This window comes from Daldinia decipiens (assembly GCF_022478715.1).
Source record: "Daldinia decipiens strain CBS 113046 unplaced genomic scaffold F4813scaffold_2, whole genome shotgun sequence".
NCBI classification, from domain to species: Eukaryota; Fungi; Ascomycota; class Sordariomycetes; order Xylariales; family Hypoxylaceae; genus Daldinia; species Daldinia decipiens.
The window spans coordinates 188,676-216,365 of record NW_026054545.1 but is presented as its reverse complement, the minus strand read 5'-3'; the positions used below and the strand labels follow the sequence as shown (position 1 = coordinate 216,365).

The following is a 27,690-nucleotide window of genomic DNA, read 5'->3' as shown; positions in this document are numbered from 1 at the left end:
TAAATGGCGGTCAAGTAGTAGACGTTCATTCTATGGTTTGTTACGTGATATCTATCTGTTATATACTTTAGGTACCTAGGTACATATCAACCTCAACCGGCGAGGCCAAGACGATCTACGCTATGATCATTCCGTATCTCTAAACTCTAACGGAACAGCTTCGGTTAATCATGGATTTGGTAAGTATTGTTCACGATGTTTGAGGATTGTTAATAATGTAACTATAAAACAATACTTAATCAAGCTGTTGTTGAGACTAGAATGATCACTCAGAGAAAATAGCTCTAGCTGAATGAGAGCCTGCATCGCTAATTAGAGATTAGAAAGTTTGACAACCGTACCCCTTGTCGGGAACCTATAAATATTTATAGCCATGTTTAAATGGTATTCTCGACTATAATGCTTCAATATCAAGGCCGTTGACCTTCCCTAAGAACTCCCCCTTAGCACCACGTAGCAGCTCATCCATATCCACCATACCGGTCGCGATATACTTCTCGCTCACGCCAGCATTTACTCGCTTGGAGAGGAGTTCTCTTAGTTCAGCGCGCAAAGCCCCTAGCTCGGCCTTTGTCATAGCCCTCGCTTGGTCCTGCTTCTCCTTCCGACCCCCTCCTCGTCCTCCCCACTTGCCGACCTGTCGTATTTCATCGCTGTCATATTCCACCCCTAGTTCGTCTGCCGCGTTCCGCATCCAGTCATCCTCCTTGCTCCCTTTCTCCTTCGCAAGTCCCGCGTCGGCAATCTTTTTTGCTAGAGTGATGCGCGATTTCAACCGATTAACTAGCTTTCGATCCATGTCTAACGTCTGCACGAAGAAGTTCTTCCTGGACCCCTTATCAGAGCTCGAATGTACCTTTGCGATCAGCCGTCGGGTCGGAACAACTTCTTCAGGCGAGCAGAGAAGTATACTCAAACCTGTTTTATTTGCACGTGCGGTACGTCCAGATCTATGTACGTATACGTCGGCAGCTCGAGGGACGTGGTAATGGACTATCAAGTCGACATTGGGAATATCTAAACCGCGGGCAGCGACATCTGTTGCAACGAGGATAGATGATTGTCCTTGATTCGCGCCGGTGAACCGTTCAACTGAACGTAGACGCGCCTTTTGAGGCATTTGAGAGTGGAGCGGGTTGGTCTGGAGATTTAGATTTTGAAGCATAGGGGCTAATCTTCTGACTGAACTGATAGAATTAGTAAACACAAGCGTCCGCACGTTTGGATATAACATCAGAAGTGCATATAGGTAGAGATCCTTTAAACAGTTAGTAGAGATTCCATTTCTTAATCCCACGAAACTCACCTTCTCCATAGCGCCGCATTCCACCAACCCTTCTTTAAGCCCTTCAGCCATTTGAGATACCGGATTAACGTCGATAAACTTGGGCTTCTCTTCCCGGAAGTTCAGCTTTTTCAGTAAATACTCCATGGAGTCCTTCTCACTCATTAAATTGGATCGTCCTCTACCAGCCAGCTTTTGTTGTAGACCTTTGTGAAATGTTGCTGAGAATACAAGAGTTTGTCTCGGCGAAAATGTAGCTTCTTCCTCTTCATTTTCATCCTCTTCAACTCGGTCTAGAGCATTGAAAATTTCAGCAGCTTCTTGGAAATGACCTTCTGTTAAAAGTCTATCTGCTTCGTCTACCACGAGGTACTGTATCTTTCTGAAGTTACTCGTCAGTTCCGAGCTAGAGCTCAGAACCTCCCACAGTCGACCGGGAGTTCCAATGACGATATCTGCCTTAGCCAGCTGGCGCTGTTGCTTATAAACTGATAAACCACCGGTTACCGAGCATACGTAGGGTGAATTCGGCAAGCCGGCACAAAGGTTCTTGATGTGTTCTGTGAGTTGATGCGCAAGTTCTCTTGTCGGTGAAAGGACCAAAGCAAGCGGGATCTTAGAGGCATCCTGAGAAACATCGTCGCTGTCCGATAATTCCAGCCACTTCTCAACAATTGGAATACCAAATGCTAGTGTTTTTCCTGAACCTGTCGAGGCTTTACCTATAACATCGTGACCAGCTAATATTTGAGGTATCGTAGCTGCTTGTATACGAGTAGGTTTCATGAATTTCAACTTGGCTAGAGACTCGAGAATACTAGGCGATAAATCCAGTGAGACCCATGCAGAAAGATCGACCTCATCTTGCGCTTCATCCACAGAGTCCATTCCAGCGAAGACGTTAGTCTCGAGCTCCGGATCCTCGATCTGTTTTAAATCCTTTTTTTTCTGTTTCTTTTGCGCCTTTGCGCCTTCTTTCGGAGTAGTCTTAGTCTCTGATTTCGTATTCTCGTCGACGTTCGTTGGGCTAGGCGGTGCGCTTCCTGAAGTAGCTTGCGCTAATGGCTCATCGTTAAATCCTTCAAATTCTTCATCGCTCTGTACTTCATCACTCTCCCCTTCTCCGTCTTCTTCGTTTTCTTCGTCGGTTGAATGCACGACAGCTCTCTACTTCCCATTAGTGCTCGAACTACCAAAATGTCAGGGGTTCATATACAAATTCAACAGTATTGTTGCTATTTCGAATAACTTCTACGTCGTCAACCTCCTCTAAGCCGTAGAAACCCTCGGAATCGTTGAACATATCGGGCAGTTTGGCTTTGCGCCATCGTAGAGAGTCGGCAGTGATACGTTTCTTCGCTTTCGCCTGGGTGGATTTCCCGGTAGGTTGGCGGGCCTTGACCCTTTTTTCCGCTGGCGCGCTTGACGTTTGGCTAGTCGCCTTCCTTTTCTTTGGTCCGTTCATGATGCCGGGAGAACTAAGCCGCGTAGATGGTTGTTATTAATTGCTTGTTGTTGTGGTTGTTGTTGTTGTTGTTGTTGTTGTTGCTGTTGCTGTTAGAGAAATGCTGGAAATTTTTGGGACCCTTGTCGAAGTGCTTATCAAAGTTATCTTATCGATCATTTTTCTAAATACGAAGTAGCTGATAAGAGATTGGCGCATTGGCCACACCTTAATTCAGCCCTACGAATAACTCTAACTGCCCCCCAATTCTTGCTACAAAATATTGTACTTAAGTAGATCCAATACAGTTGTGCATAATTCACTTGGATCTAACAGAAGGCTCACCCAGTTCAATAATCCACAATGGGGAAGTCTTCTAAGGATAAACGTGATGCATATTACAGGCTCGCTAAAGAGCAAGGGTGGCGAGCGAGGAGTGCTTTCAAGCTCTTACAGCTTGACGAAGGTTAACCCCTCCCCCTTAACCGAGAGGAAATTATTGACAAGGATACTAATTGAGGAATAGAATTTGATCTATTCGCCAATGTCACTCGAGTTGTGGACTTATGCGCTGCACCTGGGAGTTGGTCGCAAGTCCTATCTAGGGTTTTAATTAAGGGAGAGAAATTCGGTCGAGCAGCTTGGCAAGATCGTGATGCTGGATTCCGTCAGCAGATGTTGGGACTCTTCGGGTCTCTGCCCACAACAAACAAATCGGAACCCTTAAGCTCACAGCAACCATCCGTGGTTACGAACCCTCGTGAAGATGTCAAGATTGTCTCAATCGATTTGCAGCCTATTAGCCCATTACCAGGGATTGTCACGCTACGAGCTGATATTACTCACCCGGCTACTGTTCCATTGCTTCTAAAAGCGTTGGACCCCGAATACGACTCGAAAACTAAGAGCCAGCAGGCCGCCCATCCGGTTGACCTAGTACTTAGTGATGGTGCCCCCGACGTAACCGGGTTGCACGACCTAGATATCTATGTGCAATCACAGCTTCTCTTTGCAGCGTTAAACCTAGCACTATGCGTCTTGAAGCCCGGCGGGAAGTTCGTGGCAAAGATATTCAGAGGCAAGAACGTGGACGTACTCTACGCACAACTCAAAATATTTTTCGAAAAAGTCCATGTTGCGAAGCCGAGATCCTCGAGGGCTAGTAGTGTGGAAGCGTTCATCGTGTGCTTAAATTTCCAACCTCCTAAAGGATTCACAGCGAGCCTCGAGGAGCCACTTGGCGTTGGATTCCGTCTATCGAAAATGACGGAGCAGAACTCCGCGGTATTACCCGTTACCACAAAGACTATTCTACAAAACCCAGAAACGGGGGCATGGAATAATACACCAGCATTTGTTTCGGCAATAGATAAGGACGGTATCGCCGAAATTCAACTAGAAGATCACCGTCCGAAATATGAAGGAGATGTCAGATGGATTGCACCTTTCATTGCTTGTGGCGACTTATCTGCATTTGATTCTGATGCTTCGTATCGCCTCCCACCAGACCATGTCTCCCTAGACCCAATTCAACCACCAACCGCACCGCCGTATAAACGTGCTCTAGAAATGAGAAAGGCATTCGGGGGTGCCTACGGAAAGACAAGCAAGGAATGAATAGATAATATCTTGAGCTATGCTAGGCATGCTTCGGATGCTGAGCTGCAGGTCCCTCAATCAACCCGATAGAAATGCCTTTCGTGTCACACTCGCTCCAGTCCTTAGCGCCGAGGTATTTGCGATATAGATCCATCGTATCGCTAGTCAAGAACATAAATCGCCGTAGATGAGTCCAGCTTTGGATGACTTCGTTGAGGCACTCCATCATCCAACGGCCGAGGCCTTTCCCCTGATAATCGGGCAAGATGTATACATCAGTGAGATATGCGAATGTGACATCGTCGGTCACCACTCTCACAAGCCCAACCTGTTTGGGACTGCTTTGGCCTGTAAGGTGTATAAGCTGAGGCTCTACGGATCGTAGACTGAAAAAGAACTTACCAGCCATCTCGGAAGTGGATTTGGGAAGCACGTATAGTCCGAAACACAAAGAATTATGGAGTGCTTTTTTGACCATGTCTCGTGGCAGCCCCTGTGCCCACCACATCAGATCTGAGCTCAGGACTTCGTTTACTGCATCAACTTGAACGAGCAGCGGTTCGGTTGAGACTAGAAACTCATCTCTATACCAATTACGAGGTTCTGTTTCGAGGACCATTGCGATGATTCCGGATTCAAACGGTCTACCTATCCGCTTAATTTTATAATAAGAACTAGGCAATATGATTCTTGACAGCGGTCTTGGGCCAAGTTTGAATTAGTCACAGACTAAATTCCAAGGCCGGAACCGCGATATATGAATCATATTAAACCTAGTGCCCCTCCCCCACGTGATAATTAACATAGACTATATCTAAGAAGCAGCAATAAATTTAACCAATAACAAGTAGCCATAGAGGAATCCCAGCATCAATTATAAACTCCTATCTTTACATAAGGTAATCCGCAACAGTCATGCTTGTAGGTAGTTCTTACAACAAATGAACTATAAATAATATCAACCTATCAGAGTAATAAAACCAAAGACTAACATCAATTATTATACCCCCACTGCTCCGGCGTGTTTGGGTTTCGCCTGTGAGTTAAAACCTTGCCAAGCGATCTCTTTTGAATTCAACCCCCAAGCCGTCGGACTATCATCGTGGACTGTTGTTCGCCTCATGTCACGCTTGAATTTGCCTTCAAAGGTACCACTGCCTGCTCGGTGCAACACGCATCGGTTGTCCCAAATAACTAAATCACTAAGGTTGTCCCACTGCACGGTGGTGGTATACTTCTTCTGTGTGGCGTGCTGGTTGAGTCGTTGGACCAGGTCCCAGGAGTTCGGGATCTCCTTGCCATTCTCCTCAATATGGTGCAAATGGGCACCGACGAATAAATTCATTCGCCCGCTAGGTTCATGAAGTTGTGCGATTCGATGGCGTTGCATTGGCGATTTTGTCGGGTCGACGTCCTCGAAGAAGGCAGGCGAACCCAGTTTTCGAGAATGCGCCATTGAATGCGCACCTACATAATCGTGTGAAAGGAGCTCCCCTCGTAGATCTTCGGGAAGTTCCTCAAAGGCAGTTCGTGAGTCGGCAAAGTCCGTGTTGCCGCCGTGTCCCGGGGGTGGGAGCTCACAGGCGCGTAGGAGAGAGAACGATGCTCGCCGTGGGTTGAACGTCGAGTCCGCATGGAAGAGCCCATTACCCCTGTTGGAGTGTGCCCGTGCACTCTCCGGATCGAGGATTCCACCAGTCTCGGCATCTATGTTCCCAGCGTCGAACAGTTCGTAAAGCTCGTATCGGGGTTTCCGCCCTCCCATAAGATACCGGCGGATGTTATCAAGCTCCCCGAAGCGTTCGGAGAATTTGACGTGGGCTATGTCATCTAAACCCGTGTTCCGGAAGACGCACACACCGTACTGGCCGCAGATTTTAGTTATAGGTCTGTTAACCAAAGTCTATGTATAACCGTGTTAGACAAGTATCCTATTTACCTTAGCCATGGCAGCAATTATCTCTCTAAACTGCTCGTCAGATAGATCTTGGAAGTTAACGCCACTGACTTCAGCACCGAACGTAGGATGCAGCTCCTTGACCGTGATGGTCTTGAAGGATGACTCTTGGATAAGCCCAGGCATGTTGTCGTTGTCGTTAGTTTTGCTGTTCGTGATTAGATAGTTGATATCACATCCGCAGTCCTAAGACCCTAAGTCCAAAGACGGAGCAGAATGTGCAACATCACGACAGGAAGTGTTGAAACTTAAATAAGCCAATGGTAGTCCCCAATCGAATCAAATACCTGCCGAAGGTAGGTCACAACCGCGAGCAAGGAATCGTGCGGGGTATGCGACTGGCGGCAGAATCGCGCAGTCTTATGACAGCAATATTTAAACCCAACTCCTTAGATACACGTATTTAAATCCCAAAAGAATGATTTAAATAGTAGATCACCATCGGGTTGAGCGTTAGTCTAGAGCTAGGTGATGACTTCAAGATGTAAATCGCGTCAAAATACTGACTTATACGAACTACTATATTCTACATTAGGTAGGTAGTTACCAACATGAAATCAATATTGCCACAATATGGCTTTAGTTTCTTCAACTATTTCGGTGTTATAAACTCTACTGTATGTAATCTGTCAGTTAACTTGATATGCACAAGTTTCCTCCTTGGAGATGATGTTGGGTAGTCTAAATCCAGTTAAGCCAATATCAACAACCCCGGGCTTATAGCTACTGCTTCCACAATAAAGCTTGAATGAATCGTTCAGGTACTCTAGCTAGCACGAAGAGAGAAATATCTCAATAGCGATAAACCCCACCTAATTACTCCTCTACCAAACCTTTCTATTTTTACTTTGGCTTATTTGGTCCGCATTTCGGCAGCTTGCGGCCGACCCTTAATTGACTGCGGACCAGAAAACCGGCCTTCCCAGTATCATCTCCGTGGCGGGATCTGCCCACGCGCCTAAAAGAAGGATCAACGGGGCGAAACATGTTTTTTTGTGCCACACGAGGCTTTCTGTCCTTGATTGAAAACATGACAAATAATCGATTGGTTACCTAATCTATCCAATAATTAGGAGGTGGCTCCTCTGGATAAGTTACGGCTTAGATGTAAGAAATAGGTTTTATGTTCCCTTTCACCAAACACCGGTAGATGGAGTTTCGTAAGAAAATACTAGATGCGAGGATTTGGTTCGCTAGCAATAGCTCATAGTCGCAATCTTACATAAGATTAGAAGTATGGTTTTGTTATACGTTACGTGCCTGTTAAATAACAATGGGATGTTGATTATCTTCATATTATATCCAAAAATCATACGCCCTTTTCCATCCTGAAATCCGTGAATGTACCCGAGCAATCATATTAGGTATTACTCTGTTTTATGATATGTATAGCCCGATTGGATACTGCTGTTGGGATTTCTTGAGCTCATCTCAGCTTCGGGGATAACACTTCATCACTATGAGTCAGATTGTTGTTGCAGCCCTAAGTCTGACCTCCGAACTTATTCACAGCGAGGCTGAAAATGATATTATAAAAGGCTACTGCTCATAGCTAGCCCTGTTAAAAGGATTGTGACCAGTAATAGAAATCGTCCGCATATACTAAGTAGCAATCTAACCTAGACATCTGTGAAGGAGCCGCATTTTTCTCGTTTTTGGTTTCCGTACCACTGCTCCCATCATCTCCTTTGTACTCGTCGCTGGTACTTACCACATCCGTAGGTTGTGATTCCACACTTGTTACTATCATGGCATGCGTAAGTCCATCATATGTGTGCACGTGTACGTCGCTCCACTGACTGGGCTCGTGATACCTCCGGTGACATTAGAAGGAGTAGCTGTTTTATTAGGCAGAAACCTCCCAGGCCCGTAGAAAATCACGGATTCATCTCCGTCAGAGGGCGTATACCTAAGCGTGCCGTCACAAGGAAAAGCATCTATATACGTGCACACGTCGGCCAATCCTTGTCCAAGGCAACGAGACTCTGATAGATTACATCCATACCGAAGAGAGGTGGATCATGAGGACAGATTTGCAGAAAGCTTTGTTATACTAACAAATGGTTTCAGTATATTTATACTTGTTAAGTAATTTTGTGTAAAACGTATTTGACTTGTTAGAGTAGAAGGAAATTACAGTTTTTATGCCGACAGCATACCACTTGGAGAATAGTAGGTGTATACTGGATGGAAAGCCTCGAGTTCCTTATCGAAACTCAGTTGATCGACGATTCTTGCACCGTTAGCCAACTTGCTTGGTTTCAGCAATATCCGCCAGCGCAGTCTATCTGATTCCGCAGCTGATACTGTCGACTAATTTAGTGCGAGAGTGAACATAAATGAAGATAGTAATGAATTAAACATGTCTCTACGTCCAGATCTTAAATGATGGTATTTTAACGATCGCTACATAACACAGAAGATAACACAGAAGAGGTAATGAAAACATTGTCCTGATTCTTCTCTTATCTAGGGAGAGGCCCCTTTCTGCTTATTACGCCTCGATTCCCAGCCTTAAACCCGCCATCTGTCCAATCTAGTGCAGCTAAAGGAAGAGTTGTATTGATCCTGGCCGCCGAGCCTCATAGTCTATTCGTAGCCTACTCACCCATTGCCAATCACATTCCCCAGTCGCCTTATTACACTGTCCAGTGAATTTTATAAAACATTACGTGGGAATAAGTGGGAATTTGATCCGCTCGACCACTCAGTGTACCAAAAAAATGCCTAAGGATGCCTTGCCCAGGCACTAAATCACTGTGTAGACGGCATTTTTTTAACGGCTCAAGCCCTAGGTGCCATAGTATGTACCTACCTATCTAAGTAAATAGAAGCCGAGGCCAGTGATTCTTTAACTCCCCTGTGAATTTCAAACTATAATTTCATTCCTTATATCATTTCGGGAATATTTTCCGATTATTTATCACCCCCTCCCAACCCGTTCTTGGCGTCATTAATGAAGCAACGCTCAGCTCAGCCTTTCAATGTGCAATATATATCTAGGTAAGAATCAAGTTCCATATTTTTTATCGCCACAAGTTAATGTCTTAAGCTGAGTTTCATCTACTTCTCTTTTATATTGGCCGTGAGATCAGTCGTGCCATATCGGCATCTCGGGCGGCTGGATCACTCTCTCTACATTTCTTGTTTCAATTTACTAAATACGCAGTGTCTAAGCTGAATCCATCGAGAGTTGGCCTAGTTAAAGTATGGTACACAGCCTCAAGAGGCACAGTTTTAGAGTAGACAGTCAAAGAAGTCAGGTGACTTGGTATTCCCGAGTCAGGGGTTCGGGCTCGGGTTCCCCTATTTAGTAGGCGCTGCGAGTCCGACCCACTGAAGTCCGGCATTTCCATCCGAGCAATTCGATATCCGGAGGCCGACGGTGCAATACTCCACGGACTCGGCAAAACATAGAACTTCGTGGGTTTTGGCTTTAACTCAAAGGACGTAGTGTAAGCGTGCTCGAATAGGTGGGTAGTACAGAAGCCATAGGAATATATATTAGTCTGCGCTACACGAATTTATGGTTGCATTGGGCGGGACCTTTGACCTGTCAAAAGCCACAACCAAGGTCGGGATGCAGCCAAGCTGCAGGTCGCGAGATACGTATTTCTGTCTTGGCCACACAAGCGCATAAACCCACATGATTCCTTTTTAACACTTTCCTGAAGTACCCAAGTTAATATCAGTTACGTATACCTCTTTAGTGCATCTCAGGCTTCCCCGGTCGTTCGTAAATGAAGTTTGATGATCCCGGATGTTCCCGTGGGGCAGAGTAACAAGAGCAATATATAACTAAATAGGTACTTAACACGACTTTTTATTCCCCGTACAATATACGAAGGTCCAAACCCGGTGCGCCGACAAGATGGCTTACAACCAAGTACATACCACTATAAGGGTTTAGTAAGCTACGCCTTAATAACTAGGTAGAGACCAAAAATAGAAACTAAGATGCGATCAGAAAATGGTAGGGAGCTTGCACACTTAAAATATAGGTTAGGTAGGTACTTTTTAGGTCTTATATCCCAATCAATGTTTCGTACACAAATATGTGGTATTCTAAATAGACGGGAGCCAGACAAGTAAAAAAGGCTATGCAAGATTCATATTATCCTAAGCAGGATCCAAAGGAGGTAAAAGGTCAGATGTGGTGTGTACGTCCTCAATGTGTAGATACTCTATCTAGACATCCCACATTACGACATGTTCCCGTATGGAAGCGGCTCAGCCGCCAGTAGGGCTAGCAGGTATGTAACGTCAGCCCTAAGGAAGATGCGGTAGCATTGCATATCAAGCCTTTTTCGGACCACCCGGCTCAATTTAGTTTAAGCATCGCTTCCTAGATCTTCATTCGTTATGATGCATGCGGCTAAGTGCCGGTTGGGTATCGAATGCCGGATGGCATGCATTACGGCAACCGATATTAAGGATTCACCATTTCCATCCCGACTACATCCAGATCTAAGCAGTAGATGGGAATTAGCAAGTAACTTTCCATATAGGGACATCATTTCACGATACTCACGTGCAATGAGCGGAAATGGCGATGGCACAGATTGAGTCAATTTTATTAACGTGGTATTCCCACTATGACCTCGACCCCCAACTACACACCAGATCCATTTGGCGAGCTAATAGGCACATGTACGATCATCGTGAGAGGGGGGGAGAGATGCCGAGCTGAGGCGGTCGATTACTCCGTATATAGAAATAGAGGCACGTACAAAGGTGAGAATGCACATTGAGGATGGGAGAGGCGAGGTGTGCCATTCTATATAAACATAGGATAAGGTCAAACGTGAGCTCAAGAGAAGAATCGATGTGCCCATCAACAACAGCTTCTCATCGACAAACATTAAGAAAAGACTCAACCAACCCTGAAAAATGACTTTCGGAGACTCAGGTGCAGCATCAAGTAAGCTCAAAGAGAATAAAGGCGAATGGAATAGAGAACAAAATACTAACCATATTGAAGACAAAAATGGCCAATCCAAGAAACCCCCCAAGAGTGATAAGAAGAAGTCAAATGTATGTATCAGTCTAATATAAGCACTATTCAGGGACTAACGAAAATCAGGACCCAAACAAGGACAAATCCGAAAATCAGGGTGGCTCATCAGGTCAGGGGGGTGGCTCAGGGGCATATGTGTCACCGCCAGACTTCTTCTCCTTTAATGACCCCGGAAACGGCAAATGATGATTTGAAAACCATGACTTAAATGGTCGGCTATGGTCTGGGAGATGGGACAGGATAGGGAATAGAAGACAGGATGGCCGGACATTAATTTCTTGAAATCTGTTCTAGACGAACGTTGAATAACTTCATCCATTCAATATAGACTAACTGCAACAAAACCTATCAAAACTTTCTGTGAGTACGATACGCAAGATGACCTGTGTTGCCTATGAAATAGGGATTGTGTACGATATTTACAAGCAAAGCATCGCTTCATGGTGGCTTATGACGATACTAAGTAATCTTTACTTGGGGGCACTAGGCATTAGAAAGCTGCAAATGATCCATTAATAGCCAAGCTAGAGTATAAGAATCAAGTAACACACCAAAATATAGGAGCCGTAGCATATAATAAGGTTAGCAAGCGGCTCGATCTCTTACTCCCGTACCAAAGCCTATATCCCCATTGAGGGACTTAACCCTTAGGATTATATATGATATGGATGTAAGTCATATATAAATAGATGGGATTCAGTAGGTAGATATTCAAAGGAGTGAGGATAGATTATTCGTCTCGGTATATTTCGAAAAGGCTTTTCCAGGTATAATTTATCTTACTCCTCCTATTCGTGTTGATATTACTTGAAAGCTAACTTTCTACTGATATATAATATTCAACTTAGCTATACTAACAGATTGTAGTTATTTAATACGACCCCATAACTAGGAGTTCATAGCAAATATTTGGTGATTTCTAGACTTAACTAGGGACTTCTAGACTCTACAGTACGAAGAGACGGGGTCTGAAAATCCATATAGACTGTAAATATAGAAAAATTGGTCAGGCGCTTATACAAAGTCAGGCATTTATTTCATTTCCGTTCAATAGCATAGAAGAGCCATTTATATGGCTTCTTATTGTGATGCTAGAGTTTCTGACACCGCCAATCTTAAGTAAAGCAATAACATGTAATTTCATGCAGACTAACCTACGAGAGTACTAAGTAACTGGATATGGTTTTATAGAAGAATTGACTTTCATATAATATGTGCCCGATTAGCCTATTATAGTATCAATCAAACAATCAAGACTACCTAGGTACCTACATATGTAATCTTCATTCTCATCAATGCTTAGACACTACTTCTTTCATGCCCCTCTGAACTCTAATAATCCCATCGTTCAGCTTAGACAGCAACTAAAGGTAGAAATAACTAGGTTAGATTCTATAACCATCCATACGTATATTAGCAGATCACCCGATTAATTAAAAAACAATATCATAGCATGGAAACGTGTTCGCAACTCATCCGATGGGAGATAAGTTAGGTAGACAGAAAGTCTCAGAAATACGCGTCATAAAGGGGGTTAGGGGAGGAAAAGGCACCAGCGCAAAAGAAAAGTATGAGACGGGATTTGCAACGTGTCCATGCAAGACTTGGGGTTTGTTAAATAGCCCAGCACGGCCTCATATGATTTCATTGTCATACATTGTATTAGATACTAGATTTTGTCCCAAGTTTGCCCAAAAGAATTCCGAGGATACCTAGGTACCTTATCAAGTCAGTCGCATCAATTGTAAGTCAACTCCAATACATGAATACTACTATATCCACCCCAACGTGGCTCGAGCTTGAATAAAGTTATGAATTATGCGGTTGCAAACGGCCTACCTAGGTACCTATGTAGTAACATAGCAGTTAGCTTAGTGATTCGCAGGCTAATAATAGTGGCAGAACTTCTACCTAGATAGGTACCTACATAGTAGTTGACAGGTCCGCTATTCAGCACCCCGAAACCCGACTCGGCTTAGCTCCCCCGCAAGCCCCGCGCGACTAAATAAGGCACCAACGCTTATCTGCCCCTTCAAGAGCAAGAAGCGGCGTGGTGCAGGTGATTACTCTGTGCTGCTTGTGACGTCTGGCGGGGTCATTTGCCGTGATCTCTCTCAACCGTCATTTATCGGCCTTAGTTACTCTAGCTTAAACTTACTCGCATTTAACATTTACATCTACATTTGCATTCACATACATGCCTCAAGGTAGCATTTAATTTCCCATTCCAGGTTCTGAGTCCCAGGTTAGGTAGGTAAACGCACATCGCCAGACGTTTGCGAATACCTACATAATCTCACCCACCTCCCCTACCTCCCCGGGCATCTCTCTCCAAGACGTCTTTGGAGACATTCCGGTTCTTTCTTTGTCCTCGCCCTTTCTTTGCGACATTACTTAGATCTACATATCTTCTAGTCAGACTGATTGTCCTTACCTGATACGATCCCGATTACAACTCACCTCCTCTTGGTATCACTTCGGACAAATCCCTCGTAGTCTTAGGTTAAACGGCCAAAAAGGGACGAATACAAGAAATCGGTGACTTATCATATCTTATTCATTTGTGTGAAGGCTCTATCACCATGTTCGATCTCATCCCGAAATTTTTTTCGTATGTCCGACGGTTCCCAAGTCCCTTGTCTGGAGTTTGAATGACGTTGCTAACTCTTGATGCCTAACCCAACAATAGCTCTATAGCATCCTTCCTCTTTCCCCTCTTCGCCTCTTACAAAGCGCTCAAAACCTCCGATCCTACACAGCTGACACCATGGCTGATGTACTGGTCCGTCCTGTCTTGCGCCCTCCTCGTTGAGTCCTGGCTCGAGTTTATCCTCTGGTGGATCCCCTTCTACTCGTACATGCGCCTCTTCTTCCTGCTCTACCTCGTCCTTCCCCAGACCCAGGGCGCCCGCGTGCTCTACGAGGCGTATCTCCACCCATATCTTGAAGAGAATGAGGCGGCTATCGAAGAGTTTATTGCTAGCTCTCACGATAAGCTAAAAGCAGCGGGTATAGCCTATCTGAAGCGCGCTATCGACTTGCTCCGCACCCAAATCCTAGGAATGCCACCGCAAGAGGTGGAACCGGAAGAAACAAGAGCCTCTGCAGCTCCACAGGGATACACGCAGGCGTTGCTTGCTAGGTTCAGCGTGCCAGCCGCACGGTGGGCTGCCAATAACACTGGCACCACGGGGCAGGATTTCTTCCACCTACTAGCCAACGCGGTCGGCACTGCTGCCGGTTCTAGAACTCCTGGAGGAACAACAGTACCGGCCAGGGCCGATACACTGTCTGCCGCCAGCCTAATCCCAGGGAACTTTGGCGGCGCGGAGGAGAAAATGACCTTCATCACCGCGCAGAGGGAGAGGCTAGCACTCATGATGGGCGCGCTGGACAAGGAGGCCAAGCAGCTACAGATGTCCGAGGAGGAGCGCAAGAGGGCCGAGCAGGCGGGGAGAGTAGGTAGCATGAGCCTAGACGGCGGCCAGGAAGGAATTTCACGGCCACCTAGTGGCCACAGTGTGTGGAGTGGGTTGAGTAAAAGCCGGAGTGAAGTCGACTTCGAGAAGATCGATGCCGAGAGCGGCGCCGAGGACGATAACAACCTACGTAGAAGAGCTCATATGGGTGAAGAAAACCCGGCTGCTGGAAGAAGCGGCTGGAGCTTCCTAGGCTGGGGCACCGTTGGTACTGGAGAGGAGACCAACCAACCGGACACCGGGCACAGCTCTGGAGTCCAAAAGTAGGTAAAGCTACACCTACGATATCATATTTAATCGCACGGAGTTATTGGTTGGGTTTCGGACTGGATCGTACATCAAGAAGGACGGGTAGACGCGGTTGAACCAGGACTTAGAGCGTAGGATTCCACTCCTATCCGGAGCGTAGGCTTTGGAGCTAAGAGCCGCATGATCTTGTACGTACGGCTTTTATCATTATATTCGTTGCCAACCGTCTATCATTGAGAGTCTTAATTTACGTAACATTGTAGAGCCACATATGAATGTAGTAGCTCAGGGCAAGAGATGCGTAGCAAGCTTTCCTGCCCGTGTCTGGAGTGTAGAGTTCTTCGGGGTATATTTCCCACCTCGTGATATCGTACAGCGTTTCCATCAAACAGAACTTAACCCTAACGTTACCCATCGTCTTATATCAGAATACGCCATGGGAAACTATTAACTACGACGTCTTCTTGAAAGGATAGCGGATCTCGTCATCCTTGCGCAACCAGATCTGCTTCCTCTTCTTGGTGGTGACGTGCTCAACCCAAACTTGCATAGCATGCTCCTTCATGAACTTGCGGATGTAACGCGGGTCCCACAGCTCTGACGCAATGCCTAGGTCCTTGCAGCACCGCATCAGCGCGTTAGACTTGCACCCCTCAGCCGCCGTCGAGATGCCTTCTTCGCTGAAGTACGACATCTCGCCTCGGGCCTGGGCTACGAATCTATTCGGCAGTTAGATATATCGTTCGAAGTTTCGTAAATACACAAGATATGGCTTATCTGTCTATCTGTCCTCCAAGGGTTCCTCAACCAGGAAAGATAGAAAACTTAAGCGGGAGGAAGGAAGAAAAAAAAAAACCTCACCGTCCGTGCACAACAAGCGCATAGTCGCGCGTAACTAGTCTCTCGTGGACCATGAGCTGTCCCCGAGGCGCCAGACCCCAGCCGCCGGGTCCAAACGCGGTGTTTAGGATCCGCCTGTACTTGATCTCGGGAAGGTAGATGATGCCGTCGGGCTTGACCTCGATGTCTTCGGGGTTGAGGCGCGCCTGCAAAACCGTCGCGGTCTCGGGCGAGAACGCCGAGGTCCCGAGGCCGTGGTACGACTGCGTCCAATCGATTGGCTCGCCGGAGTTGGGTTCCTCGCTGCTCGGTGCGTCGGGGAGGGGCACGCCTGAGACGGCGGGGACGGGGGTTCGTGTCCCTGATGGGGCTGCGGGTGTAGCTTCGGCGGGACTGGAGGCGGCCGAGGGAGCGGCAGGTATCGAGCTGGGCTTTGCCGTCGCTGTAGTGGAGGCGGGGGCCTTGGTGTAGGGGGTAAATGCCGCCTTTGGTTTTGAGATACTAACGAGAGTCCGGATCGAGGGTTGGATTTGTGATTGGGGAATTGAGATTGTGCGTGCGCGTCGAGCGGCGGCGCGTATAGGTGTTAACGTTCTTGAGGCCATTGTTGTCTGAAGGTGGGGGTTGGGGGTTGTGGTTTGTGGTTTGTGGTTGTAGATTGTGCAAGAGGTTGCCTCCCAAGGTTAGAAAAGTCGAAGAGGGAGGAAGATAAGGCGTTGTAAAAATTTGGGCGCTGCGATATGGATGGACCTGCCCGTGTATCGGCACGGAGTAGCAAAGTGGGTTTCTTCCGGTTTCTTCACCTAAATTAAGATAACAAACAAACGAACAGCTTATCGATAGCCAATTAATCTTAATACATAGCGCCTTTGGCCTAGGTACAGCCTACGACCTACGACCTGGCGAAACAGCGCAACCAGCGTTATAATTCCTACCTGGTCTCTGGTCTCTGGTTTCTGGTCTCTAGTATAATACAACATCAACTAGACGTATGACTCTAAGAGCGGGATTGGTGTAATATTAATACCTCAAACTCTCTGTCCTCCACCCCCCGTATTCTTACAAATAGTGATTGTTCCCTCTCGATTTAGACGGTATCTCAGTAAACTTGACTTGAGCAGTCATGCATCCTTCATCGACGTCCTCTGATCGTTATTATGTTTCTTCCAGCAAGCCTTGAAAATCTCCATCTGTCATTGGTGAAATCCGTCAGCAAATTACTGTGAAAAGCAAGCTTCTTAGGGATTATCTCTCGATTATTTACGCACCTCCTTTTTACAAGCTCGCCAATCCTTCTTTTCATAGTAGCAGTCGGTCAACTTGGCATTCTCATCTAACTTGGTCAGTATTTTTGACATATAGATACCGATTTATTCCTAAGCTTATTTACCTGCACATCCCGTACTAAATATCCTCTTATCCCTAGAGCATCAGACGAGAAAACGGAGTTAGTCTATGAAGACTGACAATTATGAACAGCTGATTTCAACAATTCTTACCACTCATCTGGCTCGTCATCATCTTGAGCAGCAGTGGTCTGCTGGCTTGTGCTTTCGTCCTTGGACATTATTTGCAACACTTTATTCCGTATGGAGCGAATCTAAGACGGTTCTTAAAATATATCTTACAGTTGCTAAGTCGCGCGGTTCGGTGTTGCGAATTAAAGAACCAAATTACGCTAGAGAGCGGTATTAGAGGGCGGTATAAAGGCAGAAATTCGGGGGGATCCGAACCGGTCTCATTAAATCTCGTTAACAAATCCCCGTACTACTTACTTCAACCTACCATCTCGGGCTGAAGACGATTTCCCTCACTATGACGTCGCGAAAACTAAATGTGCTCGTCTACACGGGTACAGGGTCGACAGTTGAATCGGTTAAGCATGCAATCTACTCCCTGCGTCGACTTCTCTCCCCGAACTATGCAGTCATCCCTATCACCGAGACTGTTCTACTAAAAGAGCCATGGGCACCTTCTTGTGCGCTGCTTGTTTTTCCAGGCGGTGCTGATCTTGGTTACTGCCGTGTGCTCAATGGGGAAGGCAATTCAATTATATCTCAATATGTGCGTCGAGGTGGTGCATACTTGGGTTTCTGCGCCGGTGGATACTATGGATCTAAGAGGTGCGAGTTCGAGGTTGGCAACAAGGCTATGGAAGTTGTCGGATCTAGAGAGCTAGCTTTTTTCCCTAGCACGTGTAGGGGTGGTGCGTTCAAAGGTTTCCAGTATCACAGCGAGAAAGGGGCCCGAGCAGTCCGAGTGAATGTTGTAAAGGATGCATTCAGGGGTGCAGGTTTAGTCCCAGAGGTATTCACATCCTACTACAATGGCGGTGGCGTCTTCGTCATCCCAGCAAATGGAAACAGTGATATTGAGATACTAGCAAGCTATGCGGACGAGCTCAATGTCGATGGTGGTCGTGAAAAGGCAGCTTTGGTGTACTGCAAAGTCGGCCAAGGTGCTGCTATCCTTACAGGACCTCACCCTGAATTTGCTGCGGTAAATCTAAGTCCACAGAACGATGTTGAGGGATATGACGACCTCATCGCTACCCTCATAGCTGATGACGATGCACGAACAGGCTTCCTAAAGGCGTGCTTAACCAAGCTTGGTCTAGAGGTCAGCCAGGAAACAACAGGTGTGCCATCCCTCTCTCGACTTCATTTGTCGTCCATCTCTAGTAACGACGTGGACGACTTATTGCACACCTGGGAAGATATCATCAGCAAAGAAGATGGCGAAGAGTATATAAGAGCAGAAAACGACATATTTCATTTACAGAAGCCCGAAACCATGTGGTCCGTCACTGGCTTGAAAGAGGCACTAACTCCTGATGGTAGCCAGGATCAAAAGTCTCCTGAGTTAAGTAGTCAAGGCATAATCGACTATAGCACAATCATTAAGCGTATTGTAACTCACGAAACAGCCTGGCCAGAAGCCAAGGCAACTCCATATTTCAACCACAACGCATTCTATTCTAGCTTACAAGAGTATCGGCGGACAGAACCTGAGGCGGAAGAATGGGGCGACTTCCTGATGTACGGAGAAGTTGTCACAAGCACCAATACACTGCTTGAAAAAAACTTCAAGTTGCTTTCCAAACTACCGTCGGGGTTTACACTTACAGCAACAACTCAGGTTGCTGGGCGGGGACGCGGGAACAATGTCTGGGTATCTCCCGCTGGGTCACTAATAATGTCCACCGTCATCAACCATCCAGCTCACATTGCTCCAAGCCGACCCATCGTCTTCATCCAGTATCTAGCCGCTATTGCTATAGTCGAGGCTGTAAAGAACTATGATCGAGGATACGAAAAGGTCCCCGTGAAACTAAAATGGCCCAATGATATCTATGCGCGAGATCCGAGGCAGCCTTCTTCATCCCCTCCTTCTTACGTCAAAATCGGTGGCATCTTATCTAACTGCAACTATTCGGCGGGAGCTTACCAAATTGTCCTTGGAATCGGAATTAATGCCACCAACGGACGTCCCACCACCTCCCTTGACGCCTTGCTGCCATCACACCTCGCCCCTTTCCGAATCGAAAAACTCATGGCGGGAATCATTGCCCGGCTAGAAGCTCTGTACAAGACGTTCGTGAGGAGAGGTTTCACGAGAGATATGGAGAATGCATACTATGCACACTGGCTACACGGACGGCAGATTGTCAACCTCGAGGCTCAGGGTGGAGTGAAGGCCCGGATCGTAGGCATTACTAGCGACTGGGGTATGCTAAGGGCGGAAGAGCTAGGAAGTGATGATAGACCGACGGGGAAGATATGGGCATTGCAGAGCGATGAAAATAGCTTTGATTTTTTCAGGGGCTTGGTCAAGAGAAAAATCTAGGTGCTTACTATTAGATCAAGATTTGCATGAGCCTTGTATAGATAGACAGGCCTTTAAGTTACAATAAACCGATCTTAGTGTATAGAGATGAGCGGATCAAGAATGCTCAGATTGTTACATACTGTCAATATTCGCAGTGCAACACAACTTTGAGTTATTTCAATATGTGATCCTTATAGACTCGTCCTAAAGGGACCCGTCCGGCTCCTATGCAACACACAAAGAACCGCTATATCTCGTCGCCCCTTTTTGACATATAATGTACAATAATTACAGTAGTACATGCAGCGTCGTCTCTCGTCTAACTCCGACTAGGAACGAACCGGTCCATGAATGCGTCAAAAGTCCCAAATGATAACGCCAGGCTATGCTACAGTCGAGTGAAGATGCTTTCGTAAATGGTTGTTGCGTATAGTATGTGTCCCATTCCCAACGACACTAAACCCGCCCCGGCCCCCCGGGTCAAACTCCTATTCTTTTTCCACTCCGAATTCACTACCGGTCCTTATACATCTTGGGCTTCCATCCCTCTTTTATCTCCGCTTCTTGCGCAGCTTTCTCCATCGCCGGTCTAACCTCGGATTCTATACGTTCCCTTGCTCTTAAGACTTTGCTCTGTAGGTAGAAGCTTCCTCCCTTCTGCGGATCGTTTGCATCGAAGAGCTTCTTGAATCGCGACATGACCTCTTCCATGTTCGCTTGTCCTCCTTGCGGCGGCTTGACGTTTAGGATCTTGCACGCCTCATCTAGAGTCATGCCACTCGAGAGACTCGCCCGAGCCGACACTCCATTCGGATTCAGCTTAGCCTGCGCTCGAGCATAGTTGGAGGATGCTTGTGCCTGCTTGTAAGCTTCGGCAAAGGCGCGACCGAGTACTCGACTGCCTACTACGACGATCTGGGTTATGATGCGATGCGCCTAGTTATAATTGTTAGCGGCAATTGTCGGTGGCGCAAATGTGGGTTATTTCGGCTTAGAAAAATTCCCTCTATTAACGTACCATGTTTGCAGCTTCGGACCTATAGAAGATAAAATGCTGCAGCAGGATCCCGTATACTAGAGGGGTTCTCAAGGCCGTAGATCGAAGTTTGCGATCGAGGCGATAAGATGCTTCCTATTGATGGTGTTGAAGAAAAGAAAGTCGCCTGAGGCTCGAAAATTGTCGCGATAGCGGAACGATTAGGAACCCACATCGGAGTTGTGAGTCCGGGGCTCCGGAACTTAAAATACCCAGACAGCCAGAGGTCCATAGATACCCCTGCAGTTCCATTCGGATGTCACAGAGATCCGGCATAACGCCACAGTTTCCACCAGCCACAATACAGGGGAAGCTAGAACCTTAGCCCTGGAAGTTACGTAGATGGACTTGATCTAAGCTTTCGCAGCCACGTCGGTGAAGACAGATTCATTTTTGGCGATCCGTCAACTTGAATTCCATCATCGTCTTAACGAACGTTTCGAACACGTCTCACGGCTTCTTATGTCATATCCACTCCAACTGTTTTCTCTCTCTATCAACTCTTTCATCCTTTGTACCTCTTAACCTACACTAACTTCCTTGTTTTCACTTTTTTTCAACGTAAATACCTTTGCCTCTAAACGCACGCAGCTTCGAGCCGATTATCCTCATCCAAGAACTATTTCGAGCGTCGGTCCGCAAAACATGTCGCAATACTACGGCGCACCCCCTCCAAATCAGTTCGGCGGTGCGGCGGCCGCGCAAAACCTTCAGTTCTACCCTTCGTCGTATTCGCCCGGTATACCAGCCCAGGGAACCCCAGCGCAATCATACGGCTATGGCGCGCCAGCACCTAACGCTGGTGGATACGGCTTCGGCGCTGCGCCTGGTGTAAGCGGGAGGATGGGCGAACAAGGTGGCCTGCGGACGGGCTGGCTCGCCGCTTTCTCTACAGAAGGATATGATGGGGAACCGCCGTTGTTAGAAGAGCTAGGAATCAACTTCGACCACATCTGGATGAAGGTGAGCTCCTGAGCGGCTTGCATTCCATTGATTCGACAGTAATACTAACCCCTTTCAGACTTTAGCAGTTCTCAACCCCTTCGGGCGTATAGATCAACACATCATGGACGACTCGGATCTCGGCGGCCCCATCCTCTTCTTCTTCTTATTCGGCACATTCCTACTCTTTAGCGGCAAGGTACATTTCGGGTACATCTACGGATTGGCGCTCATGGGATCGGTTGCGCTACACACAATACTATCACTCATGTCTCACGACGATACCAGTCCCACGACACCTGCCCAAGCTGCATATCCTTCCACCCCTGGTTACCCCGGCGATCCCAACGTGGGCGGTAGAGATGATTCTAAGGGACACTTCAGTGGTACTTTAACATTTGCAAGGAGCGCAAGCGTGCTGGGGTACTGTTTGCTACCGCTAGTCATAACCAGTCTAATAGGCATTGTCATACCAATGGACGGACCGCTTGGCTACATCTTAACCAGTGCGGCAATCGTTTGGTGCACAACAAGTGCGAGTGGTATGTTTTGCGCAGTTGGACGGATGATGCAAATGAGGGCCTTGGTAGCATACCCGTTGATGTTATTCTACGTTGGCTTTGGTATTATGAGCATCTTCAGCAGTCGAGGGTCCGGTAGCTTGGGCAAGGCGGCAGGCGTGTCGTGAAATGGTATTCAGCTCATTAAAGAAACTGAAACTGAAACACTAGACGTCTATCGAGGGTCGAGGATGGCGGATAGAAGATTTAGTCCGCGTTGAACCACAGTAGATGATCATATTCTACCAGCAGACCACGTATTCTATTACTGGTAGCCGATAGCGGCAGTCCTGGGGATGGGGGATGGGGGATGGATGTGAGACAATAAATGAAATAAGTTGATGTTAATGGGAGCAATGTACCCTCCATCTACTCATGTTTACAGCGTTAAACAAATAATATGACAAAACATATACAATTGCTATGATGTTAACTGGGAATTTCTTACCCCTATCTGCGATGAGAAATCTTGAGAAACTTCAAGTCCCTTGAGATCCAACAGCGAAAGTACAAGACTTACCTACCTACCTCTATATGCAACTTACCTATGAAGAGGTCTCAAGGCGTACGACGAAAATCTACCCCATTACAAGCGGAATTTCACGTGTCTAGGCTTTCCCCCTTAGTAAATGATCATCGTATCACTAAAAACCAGGAATTGGGGCACCCTTCGTTACGATTGACCGTTTGATTTAACTAGAATAAGTACTAGAACATATTGGAATACGTTTTGATCAATAAATGTCTTTTGTCGAGCAGCTTCGTCAATAATTACTTTGGTTTATCGTAATCTTCAATGCATGGACATTTACTATGGATCTATCGGATACAGCTACTATGCAAATCCCACTTTATATAGTACCGCCAAACCTATTAGGCCACCCGAGGAGCCGTGTTAAATACCGGGCCTACTCAGAAGACGACATGGCAAGGGCAGAACAAGCCATTGCAGAAGAAGGTCTATCACTCCGCCAAGCCTCTATCAGGTTCAACGTCCCTAAGACTACATTGGCGGAGCGGTTAGGTGATAAACGGCCCAGACCGCCTCCTCGTAAGTCGGACGAGGAGAACAAGCAGCGGACCAGGTACCAATGGACGGAGGCCGATATGGCAAGTGCTGTCGAGGCAGTCCAGAATGGGGACAAGATCGGCGAGGCAGCTAGACGGTTCGGCGTCCCGCCTAGCCATCTAAACGCACGGACACGGGGCAGAGCACCTAAGAACCTCCGCAGCGAACTATCTCGGTTGACCCTCAGGCAAGAAGGTCTTCTCGCCGACTGGGCGACCGCTCAGTCGGCGCTAGGATGCCCGCCGACTAAGAACGAACTGTTCGGTCTTGCGGAACGGGTGCTGAAGAAGCAGGGGTCGGATAAGAAGCTTGGGAAGCAGTGGATCGTACATTGGATGAGAAGGTATCCCCAGATCGAGATTCTGGAATGGGAAGCTAAGGAGCTCAAGGCGAAAAAGAGCCAAAAGACAGATTCTGCTATAGCGTTTTCCGTGGGCTCGTTTGAGCCGGTCGTTGATCTGGATGAGCTTTGCTATGGTGCGTCGGGAACTAACTGATCGTGGCCAGTCGTTGGCTTTAAAGGCCAATGGTCTTTTATGAAGATAGTGCGAAATAATATGTCTAACCTGGGTCTTGCTACAGTTATATTACAGGTATATTACAGGTATATCAAACGCTCGCGGGTAGTCACCTTATATAGGAACAATGACAATGGTGTCACGGTTGTTAGAATATCAGGCATTAAGTAAACACTACCTTTGCCTTGACATGAGCCCGCACGTATACGGTATGCCTTCATCTCAAGTGTAAAGCAGCGAATTCATCGCGCAATGCTCAACTAAGCAAGTACTAAAGGGGCATCCCCCGAAGATTCACGTAGCACAGCTTGGAGGCAGCACGGCCAGATGGGCGGTTGGGTTATCCAGTCTGTCAATGGGAGAGGTTTGGATGTAGTTTAGTTACTTTAAAGCCTATACCCTAGTTGATCCGGCTGTTAAACCAGCATGCAACTAAATACCATGACGTGGAGACGATAGTTAACTATTAATATTAAACTGTTATGTACAACTAGGTATCTAGGTACCTAGTTAAACAATAATAACTCACTTCTGAGAACCTGTTAATAAGTATATCAAGCCCCCTAATCCTAGAACCCTAAGAATTGGAAGCCATCGCCAAACACGACCGGAATGTGGGGTATTTATGTAGCTTCGCCGTTACATAGTACATATCGTGTACATAGGTAGATCAGATTCAATCAATCAAAACCCCTGAACCCCCGAAGCTTGGCATGCGCGGGCCGCTGCAGGCTAATAAATTTAAACTGTTGTACATACCTATGCACACGATCAAAATCTCGTAGGGCTTGACGCCATGTTACGCTTCTCGATTGCTTTGAAGAATGTTTGTAATTACCTCTTAAGATACTACGTAATTTAGTTATAATATGGGATTTTGTATAATTCTATAATATTATAATGTCTTGGTTAGTTAGTTAATAGGTGTATAGTCTTAAGTTGTGTTAAGTCCGATAGTTATGTGTAATATCCGATGCGTATAAGACGTATGGAGCTCCTAGGGGGACGAGACCAACCCCCATAACGTCAACAAAGAATCCGATTAACTAGTTTGATTAATGAGACTCTTTCACTACTAGTGAATGTATAGATCTTTTGTCTCTATTATGATTGGTTAAAGCTGAGTACCATTGCCTACCTTACTTACACAGGTACGTCTTTGCATCTCGGCATACTTTGACAAGGTTGGGGTTAACACTCACACCCACACCTCCCCCCCATTCTTGACCCCATAGTGCACCAATGCCGAATGTAACTGTTATGTACCCTGGTAATTCTCATATGTCACCTTGCTACCGCCTCTCAGTGATTTGGCAATTCTCCAGCAATCAAGTCCAAGCTCTCAACACCAGGTTCCCTGTGTTTCCCCTCTAATACCTACTGGGGTACGTAAGTAGGTACGTGTGCTAAAAGCACCTAGGTACGTTTGTTAATGTTATGTATATATCATGGTATCAGTATAGTCCCAGGGAAACCAACACAAACATAGTTCGTAACTACCCTATTAAACCTCGTAGTGTTGTTGGCCAAGATGCGTACAAAGTCTTATTAATTCTGCGTCACCGAGGTTCCCTACCAAAAGGATCAACTCTTTGACACCCTCCCTTACCCTGCATAGCAACCTACCTACATACGAGGGTATAAATGCTATCTGCGCAGAGACAAAATAAATTACCCCGATAAATAATCCTGCAGCCCCCCATAAGCTTAATCTCAACGCCTTTTTTTTTTCTCTACCCCCCCCCCCCCCTTTCCCGCTGATACATATATTATTTCTCTTTCCTTTCCTCATTGGATAAAAAAAAAGGGAGGCAGAGAAATCACGACGATAGACATGGCGACGTCCGACGGCAACGTTTCCGGCCAGGAAGAGGGAAACACCTCGCAGGAAGAGCGTGTCGAGAAGGATCTACATTCCGCCGCCGAGAAGGGCGTCGCGGCAACCGACAGGTGAGGTGCTACGAGCATTACTAAGTACCCAAGGTTAAGAGAGTACGGGTATGCTTACCAAGTTCTAATTTGTAGTCGCGGTGTGTCTGTCACCGAGTTCGACCGGGAAGCCGAGAGAAGACTCCGTAATAAGATAGATTGCATGATAGTCCCGACGGTGTCTATCTTGTATCTATTTTGCTTCATCGACCGATCGAATATAGGTACCTCACCTACCTATGCGTGCTTTAATTTCTATTTTCGTTAGTTATACTGACAGCTTGCAGGCAATGCAAGACTCGCCGGTCTCGAGGAGGACCTGGGCATGAAGGGCAACGACTACAACATGCTTCTATCCATCTTCTACATCAGCTACTGCCTTTTCGAGATCCCGTCCAATCTGGCGTGCAAGTGGCTCGGTCCCGGCTGGGTTATCCCCATTCTATGTCTCGGCTTCGGCATTTCCTCTCTTGGCATGGCCTTCGTTCGTGATTTGCCGACGGCTTGTGGCGTCCGCTTTCTCCTTGGCGTCTTCGAGGCCGGCATGATGCCCGGAATGTCCTACTATCTTTCCCGGTGGTACCGCCGCTCCGAACTGGTTTTCCGGATCTCTCTTTTTGTTGTCATGGCACCACTTGCTGGCGCATTTGGAGGACTGATCGCTTCTGGGTACGTATTCTGATTAATCACTTACTTTATCGAGGTTTCATACTGCCTATGATGCTTAAGAATCGCCGCTAACTCATGCACAACAGTCTTTTAAGTCTATCCAACATCGGTAGTGTTATCGCTTGGCGTATGATTTTCTTGGTCGAGGGCATCATCACGGTAGGTCTGTCATTGATCTCGTTCGTCACGCTTACCGACCGTCCCGAGACGGCACGCTGGCTCACGGAAGAAGAAAAGACTCTAGCAGTCGCCCGTGTTAAGTCGGAACGTTTGGCCCAAACTGTTGTTCTCGATAAGACGGACCGCAAGAAACTCTGGCTAGGTTTCTGGAACCCTGTTGTCCTATCGACCAGTTTCATCTTCCTACTTAATAAGTATGTATATCCCGTTTCGCTCAATGTTTCCGCGATCACTAACTTGAAAACCACAGCATTACAGTCCAAGGCCTAGCCTTCTTCACGCCTACTATCGTAGCCACTATCTATCCTCATTACACGACGGTCCAGAAGCAGCTATACACCGTTCCACCGTACGTTGTCGGAGCCGCATTCGAACTTGTTATTCCGCTTCTTAGCTGGCGAATGGACAAACGACAGGTCTTCTTAATCCTCACCGCGCCCTTGACAATGATGGGTTACATCATGTTCCTAGCAAGCACCGACCCCAAGGTGAGGTACGCAGCAACCTTTTTCACGGCCGTCAGTTGTTTCGCCGTTGGGGCATTGAGTAATGCGCAGGTAGCGGCACAAGTTGTCAGCGACACGGCGCGCAGCGTAAGCCTCGGGACCAACATGACGTTCGGCGCCCTTGGTGGCCTCATTGCTACTTGGTCGTATCTATCCTGGGACGGACCCGATTACCCTATTGGCAACGGGTTGAACCTTGCTGCCTCCGGCACGTTACTCATTGTAAGTACCGTGACCCTATTTTGGATGAAGGCGGACAACAAGCGACGCGAGAAGCTGGACATCGGTAAGGAGTTGGAGGGTTTATCACAGGCGCAGATTGAGAGTCTCGAGTGGAAGCATCCCGGCTGGAGATGGAAGCCCTGAGCCTTTTATTCAAGGCTCGATATGCATTGCTGGTTGCGGGTTCATTGCGGAGCTTTCATATGATAGTCAGCCCCAACCTTGTATTTAATACTACTCTATGGATAGTCACGTCCCCAGTAAATACGTGTGTGGCCTTCGATATACATTAACCTAGTAGGTAGATAGTTGCCTAAAGCACGAGGCTATATAATGTCTCATTTACATAAGACCTTCTACA

General features: G+C 46.8%; 13 protein-coding genes across 13 annotated transcripts; 6 read left to right on the top strand and 7 right to left on the bottom strand.

Annotated features, from left to right (window-relative positions):
• Positions 1–244: 244 nt before the first annotated feature.
• Positions 245–2,833, bottom strand: F4813DRAFT_343239 (ATP-dependent RNA helicase MAK5). The gene is made up of 3 exons (XM_049241510.1): positions 2,502–2,833; positions 1,307–2,452; positions 245–1,258 (listed from the first exon to the last, which is right to left on the bottom strand). Exons 1-3 carry the CDS (start codon positions 2,748–2,750, stop codon positions 395–397), a joined length of 2,259 nt encoding a protein of 752 aa, XP_049103994.1. The 5' UTR covers positions 2,751–2,833; the 3' UTR covers positions 245–394.
• Positions 2,834–3,006: 173 nt separating this feature from the next.
• F4813DRAFT_96354 (FtsJ-domain-containing protein) lies at positions 3,007–4,357 on the top strand. The gene is made up of 2 exons (XM_049249088.1): positions 3,007–3,195; positions 3,256–4,357. The coding sequence occupies exons 1-2, from the start codon at positions 3,093–3,095 to the stop codon at positions 4,344–4,346; spliced, it is 1,194 nt and encodes a 397-aa protein (XP_049103993.1). The 5' UTR covers positions 3,007–3,092; the 3' UTR covers positions 4,347–4,357.
• An 11-nt stretch (positions 4,358–4,368) lies between these two features.
• Positions 4,369–4,947, bottom strand: F4813DRAFT_384741 (uncharacterized protein; the record flags this gene model as incomplete). Its single annotated transcript, XM_049246139.1, has 2 exons — positions 4,369–4,676; positions 4,731–4,947. The coding sequence occupies 2 exons, from the start codon at positions 4,945–4,947 to the stop codon at positions 4,369–4,371; spliced, it is 525 nt and encodes a 174-aa protein (XP_049103992.1).
• Positions 4,948–5,137: 190 nt separating this feature from the next.
• Positions 5,138–6,579, bottom strand: F4813DRAFT_96360 (taurine catabolism dioxygenase). Its single transcript, XM_049249089.1, has 2 exons — positions 6,268–6,579; positions 5,138–6,192 (listed from the first exon to the last, which is right to left on the bottom strand). The coding sequence occupies exons 1-2, from the start codon at positions 6,409–6,411 to the stop codon at positions 5,329–5,331; spliced, it is 1,008 nt and encodes a 335-aa protein (XP_049103991.1). The 5' UTR covers positions 6,412–6,579; the 3' UTR covers positions 5,138–5,328.
• A 3,609-nt stretch (positions 6,580–10,188) lies between these two features.
• On the bottom strand, positions 10,189–11,686 carry F4813DRAFT_343233 (uncharacterized protein). The gene is made up of 3 exons (XM_049241509.1): positions 11,369–11,686; positions 11,267–11,319; positions 10,189–11,206 (listed from the first exon to the last, which is right to left on the bottom strand). The coding sequence occupies exon 3, from the start codon at positions 11,145–11,147 to the stop codon at positions 10,923–10,925; it is 225 nt and encodes a 74-aa protein (XP_049103989.1). The 5' UTR covers positions 11,148–11,206; positions 11,267–11,319; positions 11,369–11,686; the 3' UTR covers positions 10,189–10,922.
• F4813DRAFT_384739 (uncharacterized protein) lies at positions 11,176–11,488 on the top strand (the record flags this gene model as incomplete). The annotated part of the gene is made up of 3 exons (XM_049246138.1): positions 11,176–11,206; positions 11,267–11,319; positions 11,369–11,488. 3 exons carry the CDS (start codon positions 11,176–11,178, stop codon positions 11,486–11,488), a joined length of 204 nt encoding a protein of 67 aa, XP_049103990.1.
• Positions 11,687–13,562: 1,876 nt separating the features above from the next.
• F4813DRAFT_96206 (TB2/DP1, HVA22 family-domain-containing protein) lies at positions 13,563–15,265 on the top strand. The gene is made up of 2 exons (XM_049249085.1): positions 13,563–13,913; positions 13,992–15,265. Exons 1-2 carry the CDS (start codon positions 13,885–13,887, stop codon positions 15,046–15,048), a joined length of 1,086 nt encoding a protein of 361 aa, XP_049103988.1. The 5' UTR covers positions 13,563–13,884; the 3' UTR covers positions 15,049–15,265.
• On the bottom strand, positions 15,265–16,751 carry F4813DRAFT_96221 (mitochondrial genome maintenance MGM101). Its single transcript, XM_049249086.1, has 2 exons — positions 15,892–16,751; positions 15,265–15,749 (listed from the first exon to the last, which is right to left on the bottom strand). Exons 1-2 carry the CDS (start codon positions 16,473–16,475, stop codon positions 15,482–15,484), a joined length of 852 nt encoding a protein of 283 aa, XP_049103987.1. The 5' UTR covers positions 16,476–16,751; the 3' UTR covers positions 15,265–15,481.
• On the bottom strand, positions 16,734–17,561 carry F4813DRAFT_96200 (uncharacterized protein). The gene is made up of 4 exons (XM_049249084.1): positions 17,370–17,561; positions 17,261–17,292; positions 17,139–17,203; positions 16,734–17,060 (listed from the first exon to the last, which is right to left on the bottom strand). Exons 1-4 carry the CDS (start codon positions 17,435–17,437, stop codon positions 16,992–16,994), a joined length of 234 nt encoding a protein of 77 aa, XP_049103986.1. The 5' UTR covers positions 17,438–17,561; the 3' UTR covers positions 16,734–16,991.
• F4813DRAFT_96292 (class II aaRS and biotin synthetase) lies at positions 17,430–19,964 on the top strand. Its single transcript, XM_049249087.1, has one exon. The coding sequence runs from the start codon at positions 17,686–17,688 to the stop codon at positions 19,714–19,716; it is 2,031 nt and encodes a 676-aa protein (XP_049103985.1). The 5' UTR covers positions 17,430–17,685; the 3' UTR covers positions 19,717–19,964.
• On the bottom strand, positions 19,846–20,928 carry F4813DRAFT_343222 (protein transporter). The gene is made up of 2 exons (XM_049241508.1): positions 20,717–20,928; positions 19,846–20,634 (listed from the first exon to the last, which is right to left on the bottom strand). The coding sequence occupies exons 1-2, from the start codon at positions 20,717–20,719 to the stop codon at positions 20,212–20,214; spliced, it is 426 nt and encodes a 141-aa protein (XP_049103984.1). The 5' UTR covers positions 20,720–20,928; the 3' UTR covers positions 19,846–20,211.
• On the top strand, positions 20,928–22,364 carry F4813DRAFT_396699 (Yip1-domain-containing protein; the record flags this gene model as incomplete). The annotated part of the gene is made up of 2 exons (XM_049247854.1): positions 20,928–21,697; positions 21,756–22,364. The coding sequence occupies exons 1-2, from the start codon at positions 21,380–21,382 to the stop codon at positions 22,362–22,364; spliced, it is 927 nt and encodes a 308-aa protein (XP_049103983.1). The 5' UTR covers positions 20,928–21,379.
• A 3,208-nt stretch (positions 22,365–25,572) lies between these two features.
• On the top strand, positions 25,573–27,679 carry F4813DRAFT_343217 (MFS general substrate transporter). The gene is made up of 5 exons (XM_049241507.1): positions 25,573–25,773; positions 25,849–25,976; positions 26,040–26,421; positions 26,508–26,795; positions 26,852–27,679. Exons 1-5 carry the CDS (start codon positions 25,658–25,660, stop codon positions 27,471–27,473), a joined length of 1,536 nt encoding a protein of 511 aa, XP_049103982.1. The 5' UTR covers positions 25,573–25,657; the 3' UTR covers positions 27,474–27,679.
• The last annotated feature ends 11 nt before the right edge of the window (positions 27,680–27,690 follow it).